Source organism: Poecilia reticulata, linkage group LG22, assembly GCF_000633615.1.
Source record: "Poecilia reticulata strain Guanapo linkage group LG22, Guppy_female_1.0+MT, whole genome shotgun sequence".
Classification (NCBI taxonomy): domain Eukaryota; kingdom Metazoa; phylum Chordata; class Actinopteri; order Cyprinodontiformes; family Poeciliidae; genus Poecilia; species Poecilia reticulata.
Window position 1 is genome coordinate 9,957,045 of NC_024352.1, and position 15,274 is coordinate 9,972,318.

Here is a 15,274-nt window from a genome sequence, read left to right on the forward strand (position 1 = left end):
TTAATTTTTTTAAGCCAACCAAATGTATCTTTTTGATCGTTCACTAATGATRATTTTTGTTTTATTAAGGTCTGACGCATAGTGTTGACAACTGTGGAGAAGTCAATAAACAGTTTCAGGAAAACCAGTCTGAGAACGGGTAATATGCAGCATCATAAGGAGTAAGATACTCTTTACTAGTCGCTCACTGACAGGAGTGAGATTTTAACAGGTAATCCAGATCTCGGCAGGAAATCGTTTTGTTTTTGAGATGATTCCAGATGTCAGAAAATCTTCCTCATTTCCACAGAGAAGTTCAAAGTGAGTTAGCTCAGTACAGTTAGCTGGTTTTGTTAAGAGACARATAATACAACAGTAAACCAGCATTATGTCACCGTTGGTAGGCCTAAATCAATTAACTGCATGACGAATTAAAAGAAACTCAATCATTTTCATTTGCTTGATTTTTCTCTTTTCTCTTTTTGCCAAAAACTGAATGATAAAAATCTTCAGTCTGGTGCTTTGAGCTCAACTATCCCTTCTTTTTTTTTTTAAGATAATTTTGTACAAAGACTTCATAATTCATTTTATTTGTTGTTTCTGTTGTTTTCTTTATTTATTGTGGATATTTTAAATGTCTTCCAGTTCCATTGTTTAAATGTTCATTAGAATTTAAAGTTTATTGAGCTTTGAGAATCGGTTCTTGCATTACTGCTCCTTGAAAATGGTCTCAAAGCAACAATATTATCGTGTATCGCAATAACTTCTGGAATAATTTATCGTCCAGTAAAGTTTGTTATCATGACAGGCCTAATGGTTGGTTGGCTCTCTCCTCTGGTCCAGTGTTCAACATTAATAATGACATTTCTGTTGTATGAACTCTTTTAATACCAAACAATGTAACTTGATGAAACTTTTTTTTAATCGTAGAACAGAGGAATTCAAACCAAAACGTTGTTTGTTTTTCAAGTGACAATTTTGGTAATTTACATATTTTTGTACTATTTTAGACACATTGCACCCCTTGTTAATTACTAAACCAATCTAAATCTTGGGCACAATGGGATTATTAAGAAAGTAAGATGTATTCTCATGTCGAATTGTGTTTTTAACTTCTTTAATTTGGTCATTAGTAACAAGCACATTAGCAAAGTAGGTTACATTTTCTACAGTTGCTGCAGAAAGTGATGCTGCCTCAGTGTAGAGTAAGTATGTGATTAGTACAGCATGTGATTAATCTGTGTACATGTCAAAGCAATACCGACGTGATCAATCTGTTTACTCCTTGGAAGACGCCGGCGGGGCCGCAGCGATCTCCTCCGTAAACCGTTCATCCAACTGTTTGATAAACAGACTGACTTGTTGTGTGTGACTCACCTGTTTGTGCATATGAAAGCGCACCAGAAGAGCTGTCTGAACCTCCACCTCTCCTTTTGTCTGTTTGTGTGCGTCTCTCTGCAGACTGTGCAGCCTGACTCTTAAAAAGCTGGTGGTGTTGAAGGAGCTTGATAAAGAGCTGATTTCTGTGGTCATCGCAGTCAAGATTCAGGTATGTACTTCTATGTTTTAGTATATATGTTGAAAAGAACCAATAAATTGTCCAACAAAAGTCCCCTGCGAGCGTCTCATGAGATCCAGTCTTGTACCTCCTAGAATGTTGTGAACATTTTTATAACATTTTCTTCCTCAGGGCTCCAAACGCATTTTGAGGTCCCATGAGATTGTGCTGCCACCTAGTGGGTCAGTGGAGACTGACCTGGCTCTCACCTTCTCCCTGCAGGTAAAGCAGAACAAACACCACCCCCATGTTGATGTTTGGTAGAGGTAATGTGTTTCCGTTACCTATACCAGCCAAGACATTTGTCACATGTCTTGGCTCTACATGTGACAAACGAAGAGCGCAGTGTCACATTCTGAGATGTTATTTCTACGCAGTAGGAGCTTGTACTAGTTTCTGCTTTAGATTCACAAACAGTTAAAACTGAGGTTGCATCAGTTTTACATGATCCGCTCCTAAAGTGAGTTTTTCTGAGGCGTAAGCGAGCCTCCAGACCAGCAGGGGGCCCCCAAGAGAGCATGTTGTGTTTGGTTTTTGGCAGAGCACGGATTTGTTGTATGTTCCAGTTGTGCATTTGAAAACTACTTAGACTTTCTATCTGTTGTCCATTATGATAAATTTAAAAAAATGACTCGAATGACGTTAATAACATTAGTAGTAMCGTCTAATTTATGATTATCTTCATAAATCARACTTGTGTTCCACTGATTTTCGGAGATAGAGACCAACAGAAGAGCAACTAAGTAGTTTATGTTCTTTTCACAAGGAGCCATAATGGATTATAAGGTTGGAGTTGGAGTAAAATCTGCAACTTTCTTTAACRTCAACAGTCACTGCAGCTTCTCTATCGAGGATTTAACCAAGACTTCATGTTTATGACTTATCACGTAGGATATTATAATGTAATATACGTTACTATTTTGACTTGTAATTGTTATTTTATAGAGATTTAGTTAATATCTTGTTCAAAAGCGGACTATATTTGTTGACCTTTAAATATCCCATGAYGCCTCAGAAGAAGACTTAACTTAGAAGAAGAAAGACAGACGGAGGATTTTTTTCTGAGAGCTGTTTTTCTGAGATCCGACACTCTAGTAAATCATCCTGGSTATTATCTATGATTCRTTCATCCTTGTTTGATTTACTGCAGTTCMTCAGAATAATACGTCTGGCTCCTTATCGTCTCTGGATTAGTCAAACATACAACATCCTCCTCCCTGCACATCTATGCTCCCAGACTTCATCTTTTTTTCTCAGTTTTCCTTTCCACCTTATGCTGGCTTTCTCCTATATCCAACTTTGATCTTCTTCATCCTTGCATTATCTGAGTTTGGTTTTGCATTAACGTGTTCTTGTGTAATAAATTTACTATCACGTATTCACTACTTGTATTGCAATTTAGCCAAAACTGACTTAAATGTAGTCATATACCAACCTGTATCTTTTTCAGCATTGACTTACTTTTGTAAGTTGTTTTGTTTGTGGTTTTTTAGCAAAAAGAAAACCACCTGTTGATCTAAACGTCTCTTTTTACCAGATATTATTGTGTTTTTCAGATTTTTTTTCTTGTTTTTGTTGTCTCTCAGTACCCACACTTCTTGAAAAGAGAAGGCAACAAGCTGCAGATAATGCTCCAGAGACGGAAAAGGTACAAGAATCGAACRATTTTGGGCTACAAGACTTTGGCTGTGGGATCTATCGATATGGCAGAGGTACAGTGTGACCGCTTCATATGACGCTCACTCATCTCCAGTTTGTTCACTYCAGATTTAAAGTTTTGTAAGCCACRTCAGTGTGCGTGCGTGCGTGCGTGTGTGTGAACGGGAGGCAGTAATAAGCCTGTGCTGCTCTTTGTGTTGTCTCTCAGTCTYCGGTCAGGTGGGAGCAGAAAGGTGTTTCAGCTCTAACAGGTTGTTAGTGTCAGAAAGATCAGGGAAACGTAATGAGTGCTAGAAGCTCCAGCTGCTGCTGCTGCTGCTGCTGCTGCTCCCTCTTTAATGACTTCTGGCATTTTAGAGTCACACAGTGCAAGAAAAACCTGCCAAATGCATCTGAAGAATACTCTTTTGTGTCTGACAGACCTAAATTATTCTGAAGCCTTCGCTAGCATTTCCAGGGTGTCACATGATGTGTCTTCTCTTCTTGACTTCTGTTACTGTGCTAGTAAACATCTCAGGTTTAGAAATGTTTTAAACTTTCTTCCTCCCCAAAATCTTCCCCTAATTAGCTGTTTCTGCTGCGCTRTGCTGTAAAATCCTAGTAAAGGACACAGTTTGTATTGTAATACGGAAATTGTCGTTTTACATTAATTATTAAATAAATTTTTTACATGGATTATACTTGTAAAAAATTATTTGTGGTTAAAGGGGTGAATATGTAAAACAACATCTTTATGCTGTAAGTATGTTTGTACATAATATTCAAAAAATAAACATTTGGGACAATTAGTGCTTAAGGATTCTATTTGGGTGTCATCATCTCAGGCAGGGGCGGTCCTAGCCTTTTTGGTGCCCTGGGAGAACAACTCTTCAAAATGCCCCCRGGGGGCATAGACACTTACATTTTTATTTTTTATTTGAAAAAGATTTAAAAGAAAACAACCTAGAATAATACTACAAACACCCATAGCAAGACACGTATTGTAGACCATTAAGTTTATAGTATATAATACAAATACAAGAAATAAATGCTATGGAAAATATGTTTTATTATTATAATTGAACTAATAGTAAAACATTTTTGAAATTATTTGTACTACTATTGTGGTTCTGGCAGCTCATGCCTCCCCAGATGAGATGCCGCCCTGGGCTTCTGCCCACATCACAAACCGGTACTGATTTCAGGAAACAAGTCAAAGCTGGCTCTGAAATTAACAATGTATCTTTAAAGACTCAACAAACTGATCACCTCCCACCACAAAAAAAAAAAAAGAAAAAACACATAAAACAGTTTCCTCTGCTTGAAGAAAGCATGGATTACACAAATAAAGAGCTCAGTTTCAGCGCACATGATGCTCACACACAAAGGAGATCCCATATGGCTGCCAAAGCTCAGCGGGGCTTGTTAAGGCTCAGCAGCTGAGAGAAGAAAAGAAAAAGACACCATTGAACCAGAGTGAGGTTTAAAAAAAAAAAAACACAGGACGTGGTTTTACCAAACCACAAAACAGAGAAATTTTAGAATTTTCAGCTGAACAGGCAAAGTTGTGGGGGGTTGTTTTCCTCCCCAGGATTCAGTGGGGGACAGAGAGACTTGTCCTGATTTTAGAGAAAGAAATGAAACACAAATGTRAAATCACTCCACTGTGGCGCTGTTGATTCATCCAGTCACCCCGCAGCTGCTTGGCTGATGCCTCCAGATCAGTGCAGTGTAGCAGTAAACAGCGACCCAGGTGTGCTGCTAGTCACAGAGCAACACATTCAGGCTGAACCACAACACAGGAAAGAATGAAACACCTCACCTACGAATAAACAAAATAGAARAAAACAATRATCTGATGTTTCCACGTTGGACGACAGGAAACACAATCTGTTTCAGTGGAAACCTGAACAGTTGTGCTTCTTGTTTATTTCTTMAAAATCAATAAGATGTCATTGAAACGGTGGCTCTTTAATTTTAAACAGGGATGACAGGAATATATTTATGAATACATTCGTTCTCAGAATCACAATATTAACACTTAAATTAGAAGTTAAATTGATTACATTTGACCTTTTGTTTAAAAGAATCTACAATTCACTTATTGGACATGAAAACAAACAAACATGGAATCWAATGACTTAGCGGGAATTATGCTGGGAGTTGAGAAAAATCGATATAAAGATATAAACTTTACAATTATGGCATTTAATAAAGGATTCAGGGACCTGAGTGAAGTTGTGAAGTTCCCCTTCACCTTCTTTTAATTAAATGAAATCGGTGTTAAACATTCRTGCAGCAAAAATGTTTGCTTGTGCCACTGTCTTAAAAATACTAATAAATGTTTCGAGGTCCAGCTRGCTTAGCTTACAAAATAAAACTAAAATATGGTGTAAATCAACTGTGCTGGTTTGTGCTCCAACATTTTTTTTTTTCATATATCATATATCTTCATATATTTAATATGAAGATATAAATATAAAAAAAAAGTTAACAGAGGTCACCAGAAACTGAGAGTTCAGTATGTTTTGGCATTTTAGCTAACAAAATGTTTATTTTGTTATTTAAAAAAAGATTGAATTGTTTGCTTATATGTATATTTTTTATGTATTTGTAATATTGTATAAAATGAACTCAAGTGGTTAAAAAGAATGTGCCAGTGTTTTCTCCGATTGATCAATTAGTCGACAGGAAAGCCTGTAACTAAATGTCACAGCTGTCATTCAGTCTCAAAATCTTTATTGAAAAGAATGAGAGGAGAGAGGAGTCCATGTTTCCAGCAGCTTTTTCTGCTCCTCTGTAGAAATCCCAATGCTGCTTGCCTTTAATAAACTCTACTAGATCGGAGCCGTCGGTAGGTATGAATCCTCATAAAGATCTGATCTAGCTGCCGTCACACTTCCTTCCTATTCACGGCTGCATCTTGATGGAGTGTCCTCTAAAATCCTCAGCAGCCTTTATGAAGTGCACTGGCCACAATRAAGAGGCCTGACBGAGCGTTGTGCTTGTTCATCATTCAGAGTGGACGGGGGGATAAAAGTACTCACAGCCCCTGGTCTGTTTTTACAATGTGGCATTTTACAAGCACATACTTCACTGTGTCTTATTGAGATTAAATCTGACAGACCAGCACACAGTAGTGGTCTCTGTTCGGTCCCCGTGATTTAATACTTBACGAGACTGTGTGTGTATTTTATACATYGTCTCTACCAGCTTTGATAGAGTCTCAGGTTTTCCTCCAGTATTGTCCTGTATTTAGCGCCATTAATCATCTAATCACSTCTGACGCGCTTCCCAGTCGCTGCTAAAGAAAAGCATCCCCCTCAGAATGATGCTGCCACCACCGCGTTTCACCCCGAGGGCTGTACATTCAGGCCGGGTAGATGTGCAGGGTTTGTTTTCCGTCTGGTTTTTTTGYCCTCACCTGACCGGAGAGCCAGGTCAGGTTTGGACGTTGGACTGCAGCACCCCCTTGTGGCAGACTCCGAGCAGGTCTTCAAATGGTTTCATTTCGGAAGACGGTGCGCTTTCTTCTTGTTAATAAAGGCCAGATTAGTGAAGTGCAGGATTAATGCTGCGCTCCAGTTAATTGGAAAGTGGAGCTGGGTTTGACTTCAGACCCGAGGTAACAGCGTTCTGGTCAAGAAGTCGGAATTCCAACATGGCGCCGACGCCTAAAAACACAGTAGCTCTGACAAACATAATTATARGGTTTAATTTCCGTAAGTAAACACCAGTTTTAATTTGGTCTGTTTAGAGTTGAAGTCTCTACATGTAACTTTGATTTTAGACGCACTTTTGCTTGTATGTTTTGTCAACATGTTTCCACCACATCTTACTAATGTTGTCAAGAGGAGCGGCCATGTTGAAACGCACCGTAACTGGAGGTAGTCGGAGTTGTAAAACCTTGTCATTTTTCCTCCACTTTACAGTGGAGGATACTTTGTGTTGACCTATAAAACAAACATTAAATAAATAAATGTTTTGTGACAAAACGGATGCAAATTAAAGGGGTTTGAATACCTTTACACTAGAATTAAAACCAATAATTGCCCTTTCTCTTGTAAATTAACTGCTTTGTAGCGTTTAAAGGATTCATCAAGACTTTGAGTCTAACCTTTACTGAACTTTTGACCAGTATGGTTATTTACAAGTTTAATCAAGTGTTGCATTTATTGCAATTTCAGGTTGATGTTGTTGTTTTTTTCATTCATTTGAAATCCTTTTGACATTGCCCCTTCTTCTGCATTAAATTGAGTTTTTCCCCTCGTCTCCCAGGTGATGCAGCACCCGACAGAGGGAGGTCAGGTTCTGCCTCTCTGCAGCAACCAGAAAGACATGTTGGGGAAAGTGGCCGAGATCTGGATCTTCTCCCTGTCCAGTCAGCCGATAGACCACGAGGATGCCGCCCTGCAGGGAGGACAGAAGATCAAATGCACTGGTAGGCTTTTGCTTTTTATTTCCCCACCGATTTTAAACGATGTTTGATATGGTAAATAAATCAAGAATCTGTTTTTCTCCCCTATCTCAAATTATTTTTAAGGAAATAAAAAACAACAACAATGTATAATGTGTAAACCTTTAACCTTCCTTCCGATTACGTCCTGTAGATAACTACTCGGAAGAAGAGTATGAGAGCTTCTCCTCGGAGCAGGAGGCCAGCGACGATGCAGTGCAGGGACAGGTCAGCACATTTGCTGATCAGTTTGACCTTTAAAGATCATGGCATGAATTGCTTTATAGATGAGGAATAAAGAAAAACAGAAATGTCTGTCTCTTCCCTGAAGATTTCATTGACTCCTCCTCTTTCATCTTTCAGGATCTTGAGGATGATGAGTTTGATGTGAGGAAACCAAAGAAGCAGAGGAGGTCCATTGTGAGGACCCCCTCTATCACCAGGGTAAGGGATACAAAATGAGACGGAGATCTCAAAGAAACATGAAAATAAACTCATGGCTGTGTTTTTTCTCTGTGTGATGCTCAGACAGAGCACCAGATACTATCTTGTGCAGACGAGAAGGTTTATTATTTGTTATTGTGTTTCCTTCAATGTCCCTTTAGGGGCTCCGTAGCAATAAATTCCAGGTAAAAAAAAAAAAACCTTCAAAGAAATACTTTTAACAACAGATACCTCAGTGTTGCTTGGCCTCTGTTTACACAGTGCCAAAAAAGTGAATCTGTAAAAACTGTTAGATGCGACATTTTCCAAGGTCTCTGGTTTCCTTTTATCATCTACTCATTTAGTTACACTGTAAAGTAAACCTTCGTGCACCTGAATCAGCCTTTAATTGCTGCATTAAAACTAGTTTAAATGCAGAGTGCTTTCAGATGTATCCTGTTTTTATTGCTGAAAATATATGAATTTTTTTTYCAGATTTCTCCAATTGAACCTTAAATAAATAAGCCAACTGGATGCCTTTCACTTAACGAGGAAAAAACATTTGAAGTTTTTAATCTACAATCCCATTCTTACAAAACAAAGCAAAAAAATCTGATTTGTTTAACTAAAATAGTTCTTGCTTAATTTACTATTGAATAGGTTAAAAAGAAGAGAAAACTTTTGGTCATTTTAGTTTTTAAAAATTAAATTTTTTTAGTCCACAGATACTTTTGAGCTGTTTGGACACCCATACTCTTTAGTGTCTTTACAAAATGTCACGCTATGCTAGAAAATGTGTATGTTTCCATGGAGACATTGATTAGGAAGCCAATGAATGCTGATAAGCTTCCTTTTCTCTTCTAAAGAAATCCATCCCCACAGCATGATACTATCACCGCTGTGTTTCTCTCCTTGTTAGCTTTACACAGCGTTCTGAACCAGAGCCGCATCTCACACTGACTCTGTGGGTTTTCTCTTCCTGCATTTTAGCAGCAGAACTTTAAGCAGCGAGTGGTGGCACTGCTGAAGCGCTTCAGAGTTTCTGATGAGGTACGTTTCTTCTTTTTTTTAAGAAGATTCTCTGCTTCTCTTGTGACTAACCGCTGTTTGATGTGTGTGTGTGTGTGTGTGTGTGTGCGCCTGCGAAGGTGCTGGACTCGGAGCGGGACCCGGCGGAGCCGCCTCCTGAGGTGGAGGAGGAGGATCTGGACCTGGACAGTGTGGAGTTTGAGAACCCCAGCGACAGCTGCCCGGAGCTGGACGATGACGACAGTGTCCTCAGCACGCCAAAACCCAAACTAAAGTGAGCTGAGGGCCGATCTAATGTCTCCAGTTACCTGTCTGTTGACCTTTTATGAATTATAAAACGGTTCTGCATGCTTAGTATAAGCCAAGAGGAAGTGGAAAAAGTAAATGTGTGTGAACATTATGAGTATTTGGCTGTTTAAGATCAGATTCAGTATTTTAAGTCCATAAATATTTATGTTTTGAAAGACAAAACACCTGAGTGAAGTATTTAGACACTTTGAACAATAAGAAAGTAGGAGGGAATAAAGGAAGGAAGGAAAGAAACTCAAGTAATAAAGGTTACACATAAAAATAAATAATCAAAGACAGGAAAGAAGGAAAGCAAGAAGGATACAAGAAAGAAAAGAATAGACAAAAAATAATTAAAGGAAGACACAAGGAAATGTTTAAGAAAGGAAAGTAGGAAGAAAGGAAGGAAGGAAAAAGACAGATTCAGGTAAAAAATKAGCCAAGGAGACAATGAAGTAATAAATGATAGACAGGGAAGAAATCATTAGAGAAAGCAAGGAAGCAAGATAAAAGGAAGGAAGGAAAGGAGGAAGGAAGGAAAGAAAGGAGGACACAAAGTAAAGGATAAACGTGAAAAAATAATCAAAGGACGACACAAGGAAGTGTAGGAGAGAGAAGGATGGAAGGAATTAGTGAAGAAAKGAAGGAAARAGACAGACAAGTAAAACAGGAAGCGAGGAGACAATGWAGTGATGAAGGATAGACTTGCAGGGACAAGAATCAGCAGAAGAATTCGATGAAGTAAAGAAGCAAACAAGGAAGGAAGCACAGGAGGAAGAACCCAAAGAAGAGACGACAACCTCTACRCAATGAGATAAAGAATAAAGCMAAGGACACTTTATTTATTTTATAAACACTTTATTGTTTATAATAAAACATGAATTTCCATATTTGAGCTCCAAACTTTCCCAAACCCCTGTGAGTGAAGACGTCAGAAAATTCAGCGCTTCTCGTTTCCCTCGGTGTCTCCCGGATGCTTTACGTCTTCAGAATATTAAAAACTCATAACCTGCCGTCTACTGGGAACCGTCCTCGAGCGCTAACAGGCTCCTTCACACTCAGATGGGGGTGTGAAAAATAAACGAAACCTGCAGGGATCTTTTAGCTGAGGCGCGTTTATGCCGACCCTGTGAATCATCTGTGAAGAGATGAAGCGTGTGGAGTGCAACGTGTTTGGTTTCGTCCATGTTTCAGGCCATACTTCGAGGGACTGTCCCTCTCCAGCTCCCAGACCGAGATCGGCAGCATCCACAGCAGCCGGAGCCACAGAGAGCCGCCGAGCCCGGTCAGTTTCCCACTTCCTATCTGTTAAAGACCTGAATTAAAACACCATTCTGCTGTTTTAAATGCACAAGCGTTCAATAAATTAGAGTGTTATTGAAAAGTCCATTTATTTCAGGAACTTTATCACTTACTGAAACAGATTAATCCCACACAGATGGATGTTTGAAAGCCTTTACTTTTGTTAATTATGGTGATTACAGTTTMATGAAAACATGACATTTAAAATGACAATATTACCAATAAGTAAAACAATTTGAATAGAGAAATGTGGGGTTGATGAAAAGTATGTTAATTTTCAAAGGGAACTTTTAATCTGACAAAAAGTTTTTACCTGTTTGTTTTTSTCAGTGGGTGCGTAATGTTCTGCATGGTGTTTTATCTTACTTCATGTTGTCAAACAGGTTCTSTTTAAGTGATTTCTCAGTTCTATAGGTCAAGCAGCAGCAGGGCTTTAACTGAAGGTTTAGGAGTGTCCTAGTTAAAGTCCAGATTTAAATCTGGTTGAGCTACAGTGGTAAAACCTTACAGGCGGTTCATGATTGGAAAATCTTCAAGCATGGCTGAAATTTGAGAAGAGTGGGACCAAATTCCTCCAAATTGATGGAAAAATAATTTATTGCTACTGACAGCTGATGGTATGAAAGGTGGAACTAGTGGGTTTGACTTTTTCCTAGAAGTTGAAGTTGGTTTGGATCTCATCTTTTCCCTGATAAGTGAGATCAGAATTTGAAAACTGCATTTTGTTGCTTTCTTTTCCACCAGTCAATCTCACTGATAAACCACTGTTGGTTTAAACCACTGTTGGTTTATCAGGGAAATTATAAGACCTCTGTTGAACCAAGAATCGTCTTCAGACATTCACTAATTCTGGCTTTCCGTCTGTGAAGTGAACATTCCCGAGACTCAGTCACAATCATGTCGATTTTTCTTCCTTCCTTCCTTCCTTCCTTCCACCTCACTTCAGCTTGATCTGGACAAAACCAAGTGCGGCGACTCTACGTTCGCAGACGATGGCGGCCGTGACAACGCCACCTTTGTGAGTACAGACTCACGGAGGCGCCTTCGCCTTCGGCTCACAACCTTAACGTCTGGTCGGTTTTGTTATTTTTTTGCGTTTTCCTCCAGGAGCAACCCGAGGCGGTGACTCCCACCACGGAGCTGGAAATGGACAACATGGACACGTTTCTAGAGAGACTGCCACCAAGTGGCAAAATGACCAAGACAGAATCGCTCATCATTTCATCCAACAGGTATTGTTTCCTTGACCACCTTCCTAAAGGAACCAAGAGAGAGAGCGCTTTATGGAAGAAATACTGAGAAGCAGGTGCGTCACTAGATGTTAATGAGGGGGGGGGCTGAGCCCTTGTGAGCAAACGTACAAAATTTCTCAAACAGCAACAAAAACAGCAAAGTTGCTTTTGCATTTTGAAATTGTGGAAATTAAAACTTCTTCTACTGCAAAATATAACTGTAAACAACAAATCAYTATAATAAAATGGTTTCCTAGGAAACGTTGCTGAGGTAATTCAAATTTTTTGACTCTACACATTTTGAAGTACATTTGTTCAACGTTTCATGCTTGTTTCATGTTCCAAATAATTCCTGTTACATTTTACACCAATCTCAGAGTTCATTARACTATGCAAAAAATTGAAACTGACAGATTTAAGATCACATTTGAACTAAAAATGATTMATTTATATGACTATTTATTTAAACTCATATTTTGGCCACATCATATTTAGTATAGTGGCAATTTAAAAGAAAAAACAAACAAAAAATCCCCCCCAAAAAACAACATTTAGAGTGGGGCTTGAGAATATTTTAAAGAGGCTTCAGCCCCCTAAAATAAGCTGGTGAATTACTGYCCCCTGCTGGTTAGTCTTTACGTCCTGTTTTCCTTTTTTCAGGCAGGAAGCGAAGCTGGCAGGGCGGCGAGGTCGGAGCACGTCCCTGAAGGAGCGCCAGCCCAGCAGGCCCCAGAACGAGAGGGCCAACAGCCTGGACAACGAGCGGTCCCTGGACACACGCTGCCACCTACAGGTAGGGGGACGCAGCTGCAGCTGGAGAAGAGGCCACAGATATTATCCTCAGCTTYTCCCTCTGATTATAGCAGATTTCAAGTTTCTTCTCAGTTCCCTCATGTTTATTTATTTTTATTGCGTTGAGCCACTTTAATAACAATAAAAKTAATAATATTAAGAGTAAATAAAAAGAAAATGCACCCTGAGTTTTGACGTTATTTTTACCAGATCCCAAGAAAAACYGTTTATGACCAACTGAACCACATCCTGGTGTCCGATAACCACCTTCCTGACAGCATCATCCTCATCAACACGTCAGACTGGCAAGGTCAGGTAAGGTCTTCAGAAGATGAACGAGACGGAAAGGTCAAARGTCAAACTCCTGAACACCAGCTGCTTAACACGATCCAATCAGAGAAAAGTTACCTGTTAAAGCTTGAAACTATTGATCCAGATTTCAAAGTAGAGATGTACCAACAGAATATTAATATCTTTATTGGTCCCAATATTGAAAAAAATTCTAGATGTGATATTGTGACGATGTGCAGATCTATTTGGTCTAATTCTACGCTTTGTGCTCTGAGCGACGTCATGCTTTATCATTTATTTTACATAATATTTAGAGTTCCTAATTTTACTTTCCGAACCATTTGAAAGAAGGTTTGTTGCAGTTTTTTATTTTATTTTTATTTTTTTTTTTTACATTTTTGGCCAAAGTAATCAACCTATTGTGTTTGTCAGTTTCAGTTTCTTTATTATTTATTTTACTCCTAATCGCACTGAYTGAATAAATTAAAGTTGTTTTTACATGTTTGACCAAGCTTAGTTTCAAATAWGTTAGTTTTCAAATACATTTATAATTCAGTGCATTTATTTCTGTRTTTTAAAAAAAGAAACATTTAAAGTCAATTCAGTGCTGTTTTTYTCTCTCGACTGATAGAAAAGACAGAACCTCAGACATCGATATCKGAAGTGAAAAATGTAGATTGGTGCATCGCTAATTTAAAGCTGCACATTATTTACGGTGCACGTTTAAGATATTGTTGTGTTGCTACACATTTATGAAGACAAAACTCTGTTCAGCTCCATCTGCTCACTAGTGAACTTATATCTCTTGTTCCTCCTCTCCTGTCTGTCAGTATCTGTCGGATTTGCTGCAGAACCACCACCTGCCCGTGGTCTGCACATGCACCACGGCCGACATCCAAGCTGCTTTCAACACCATTGTCTCTCGCATCCAAAGATTGTAAGTCTGACCCTCGTTTTGTCCCCGCTAGGACAAAAAACCCCAAACAAACGTACGTGGCTTTGCAAAAATCAAAACCGCAGTGTTTGTTCTGCTCCTGTAGCTGCAACTGTAACTCCCAGACGCCCATTCCCATAAAGATTGCAGTGGCCGGAGCGCAGCACTACCTCAGCGCGRTTCTGAGGCTCTTTGTGGACCACCTCTCCCACAAGACCCCGGACTGGCTCGGCTACATGAGGTTCCTCATCATCCCCTTAGGTCAGAGGTCGACTCTTGAGTCGATGTCAGAGCGCGGCYGCCCTCGCACATTTACTTTAAAAGCCTCCGCTGTTCCTCAGGTGCGCATCCCGTCTCCAAGTACCTCGGCACGATCGATCATCGCTACAACAGTTTGTTCCAAGACGCCGCCTGGAGGGATCTGTTCCACAAGACWGAGGCTCCCGTGATCGGTGGGCTGTTGATTACAAACACTGCACGCACTTGGGCTTTGGTCATTTTTCCTCACAAATTAAATTTTTAGCTCTTAAAGTCATATCAGAGTATATGTTTAATATTCCATGGCACTTAGACGTTTTCCACATATTATGGTTTAATCAGAAACTTCAGTGYATTTTACTGGGATCTTATGTGATCAACAGAAACAAGCTSATGAATGTTAAGTTCAAAGGAAAATGCCRGGGTTGCGTTCRGRTACTAATCACCATCCATGTGTAGTTCAGGAGAGCCCTGACGTGGTGTCAAGGGTCACGCAGTACATGGAGGGAGCGAACGGAGCCCACCAGCTCCCCATCGCCGAGGCCATGCTCACWTACAAGCAGAAAAGGTTTGTTTTCGTTTCCCCTCGGGATTTCAGCCTCATTTCATTTAAGGGTCTACTTTCACTGAATATTATCTGTAATTGCACAGACGGCTGATTTATGTCTTTGGGAGCTAAGAAAAGGTTTTAAAAAGCCTACTAATGTTTTAAGTATTTCCTCTAACAAATGGTTCTAATGTAGAACTCATTCTGTTTTCAAAAGGGGGAATGAAGTGGACAAAAAAAATAAAAATAAAACATTAACAGCAGTGGTTATCCTGTCAAAACATACATTTTTATACCAGATGGAAAAATCCTGCTGGTAGATAAAACTGTTAACAGTTAAATTGACCAAAATGTACTTTTTACAAATAATAATAATTTTWAAAAAKCAATGGCTTACCATTCAAACTGCCCTTTGGAAACAAAATGAAGTAAATGTCTCACTACTGGTATGGGGCTTGCAGACAGTCCTTTGCAAAAGTATCGATGCATCTTGAACTGCTTTGCATTTTTACAACTACCACAAAATCCACAAAATCTAGTACTTTTT

The 15,274-nt window shown here is 39.2% G+C and overlaps 1 protein-coding gene across 1 annotated transcript in view; it reads left to right on the forward strand.

The window, feature by feature from the left end:
- The window catches only part of pacs2 (phosphofurin acidic cluster sorting protein 2), a 65,559-nt gene that overhangs the window by 39,197 nt on the left and 11,088 nt on the right, over positions 1-15,274 (forward strand). The window contains exons 2-18 of the mRNA XM_008399320.2: positions 1,441-1,528; positions 1,670-1,759; positions 3,124-3,249; positions 7,454-7,616; positions 7,786-7,859; positions 7,995-8,075; positions 9,045-9,104; positions 9,203-9,357; positions 10,566-10,656; positions 11,620-11,691; positions 11,781-11,905; positions 12,566-12,698; positions 12,908-13,012; positions 13,819-13,925; positions 14,029-14,183; positions 14,264-14,374; positions 14,640-14,748. Coding sequence (XP_008397542.1) covers positions 1,441-1,528; positions 1,670-1,759; positions 3,124-3,249; positions 7,454-7,616; positions 7,786-7,859; positions 7,995-8,075; positions 9,045-9,104; positions 9,203-9,357; positions 10,566-10,656; positions 11,620-11,691; positions 11,781-11,905; positions 12,566-12,698; positions 12,908-13,012; positions 13,819-13,925; positions 14,029-14,183; positions 14,264-14,374; positions 14,640-14,748 — 1,845 coding nt within the window. The remainder of the gene's footprint in view (positions 1-1,440; positions 1,529-1,669; positions 1,760-3,123; positions 3,250-7,453; positions 7,617-7,785; positions 7,860-7,994; positions 8,076-9,044; positions 9,105-9,202; positions 9,358-10,565; positions 10,657-11,619; positions 11,692-11,780; positions 11,906-12,565; positions 12,699-12,907; positions 13,013-13,818; positions 13,926-14,028; positions 14,184-14,263; positions 14,375-14,639; positions 14,749-15,274) is intronic.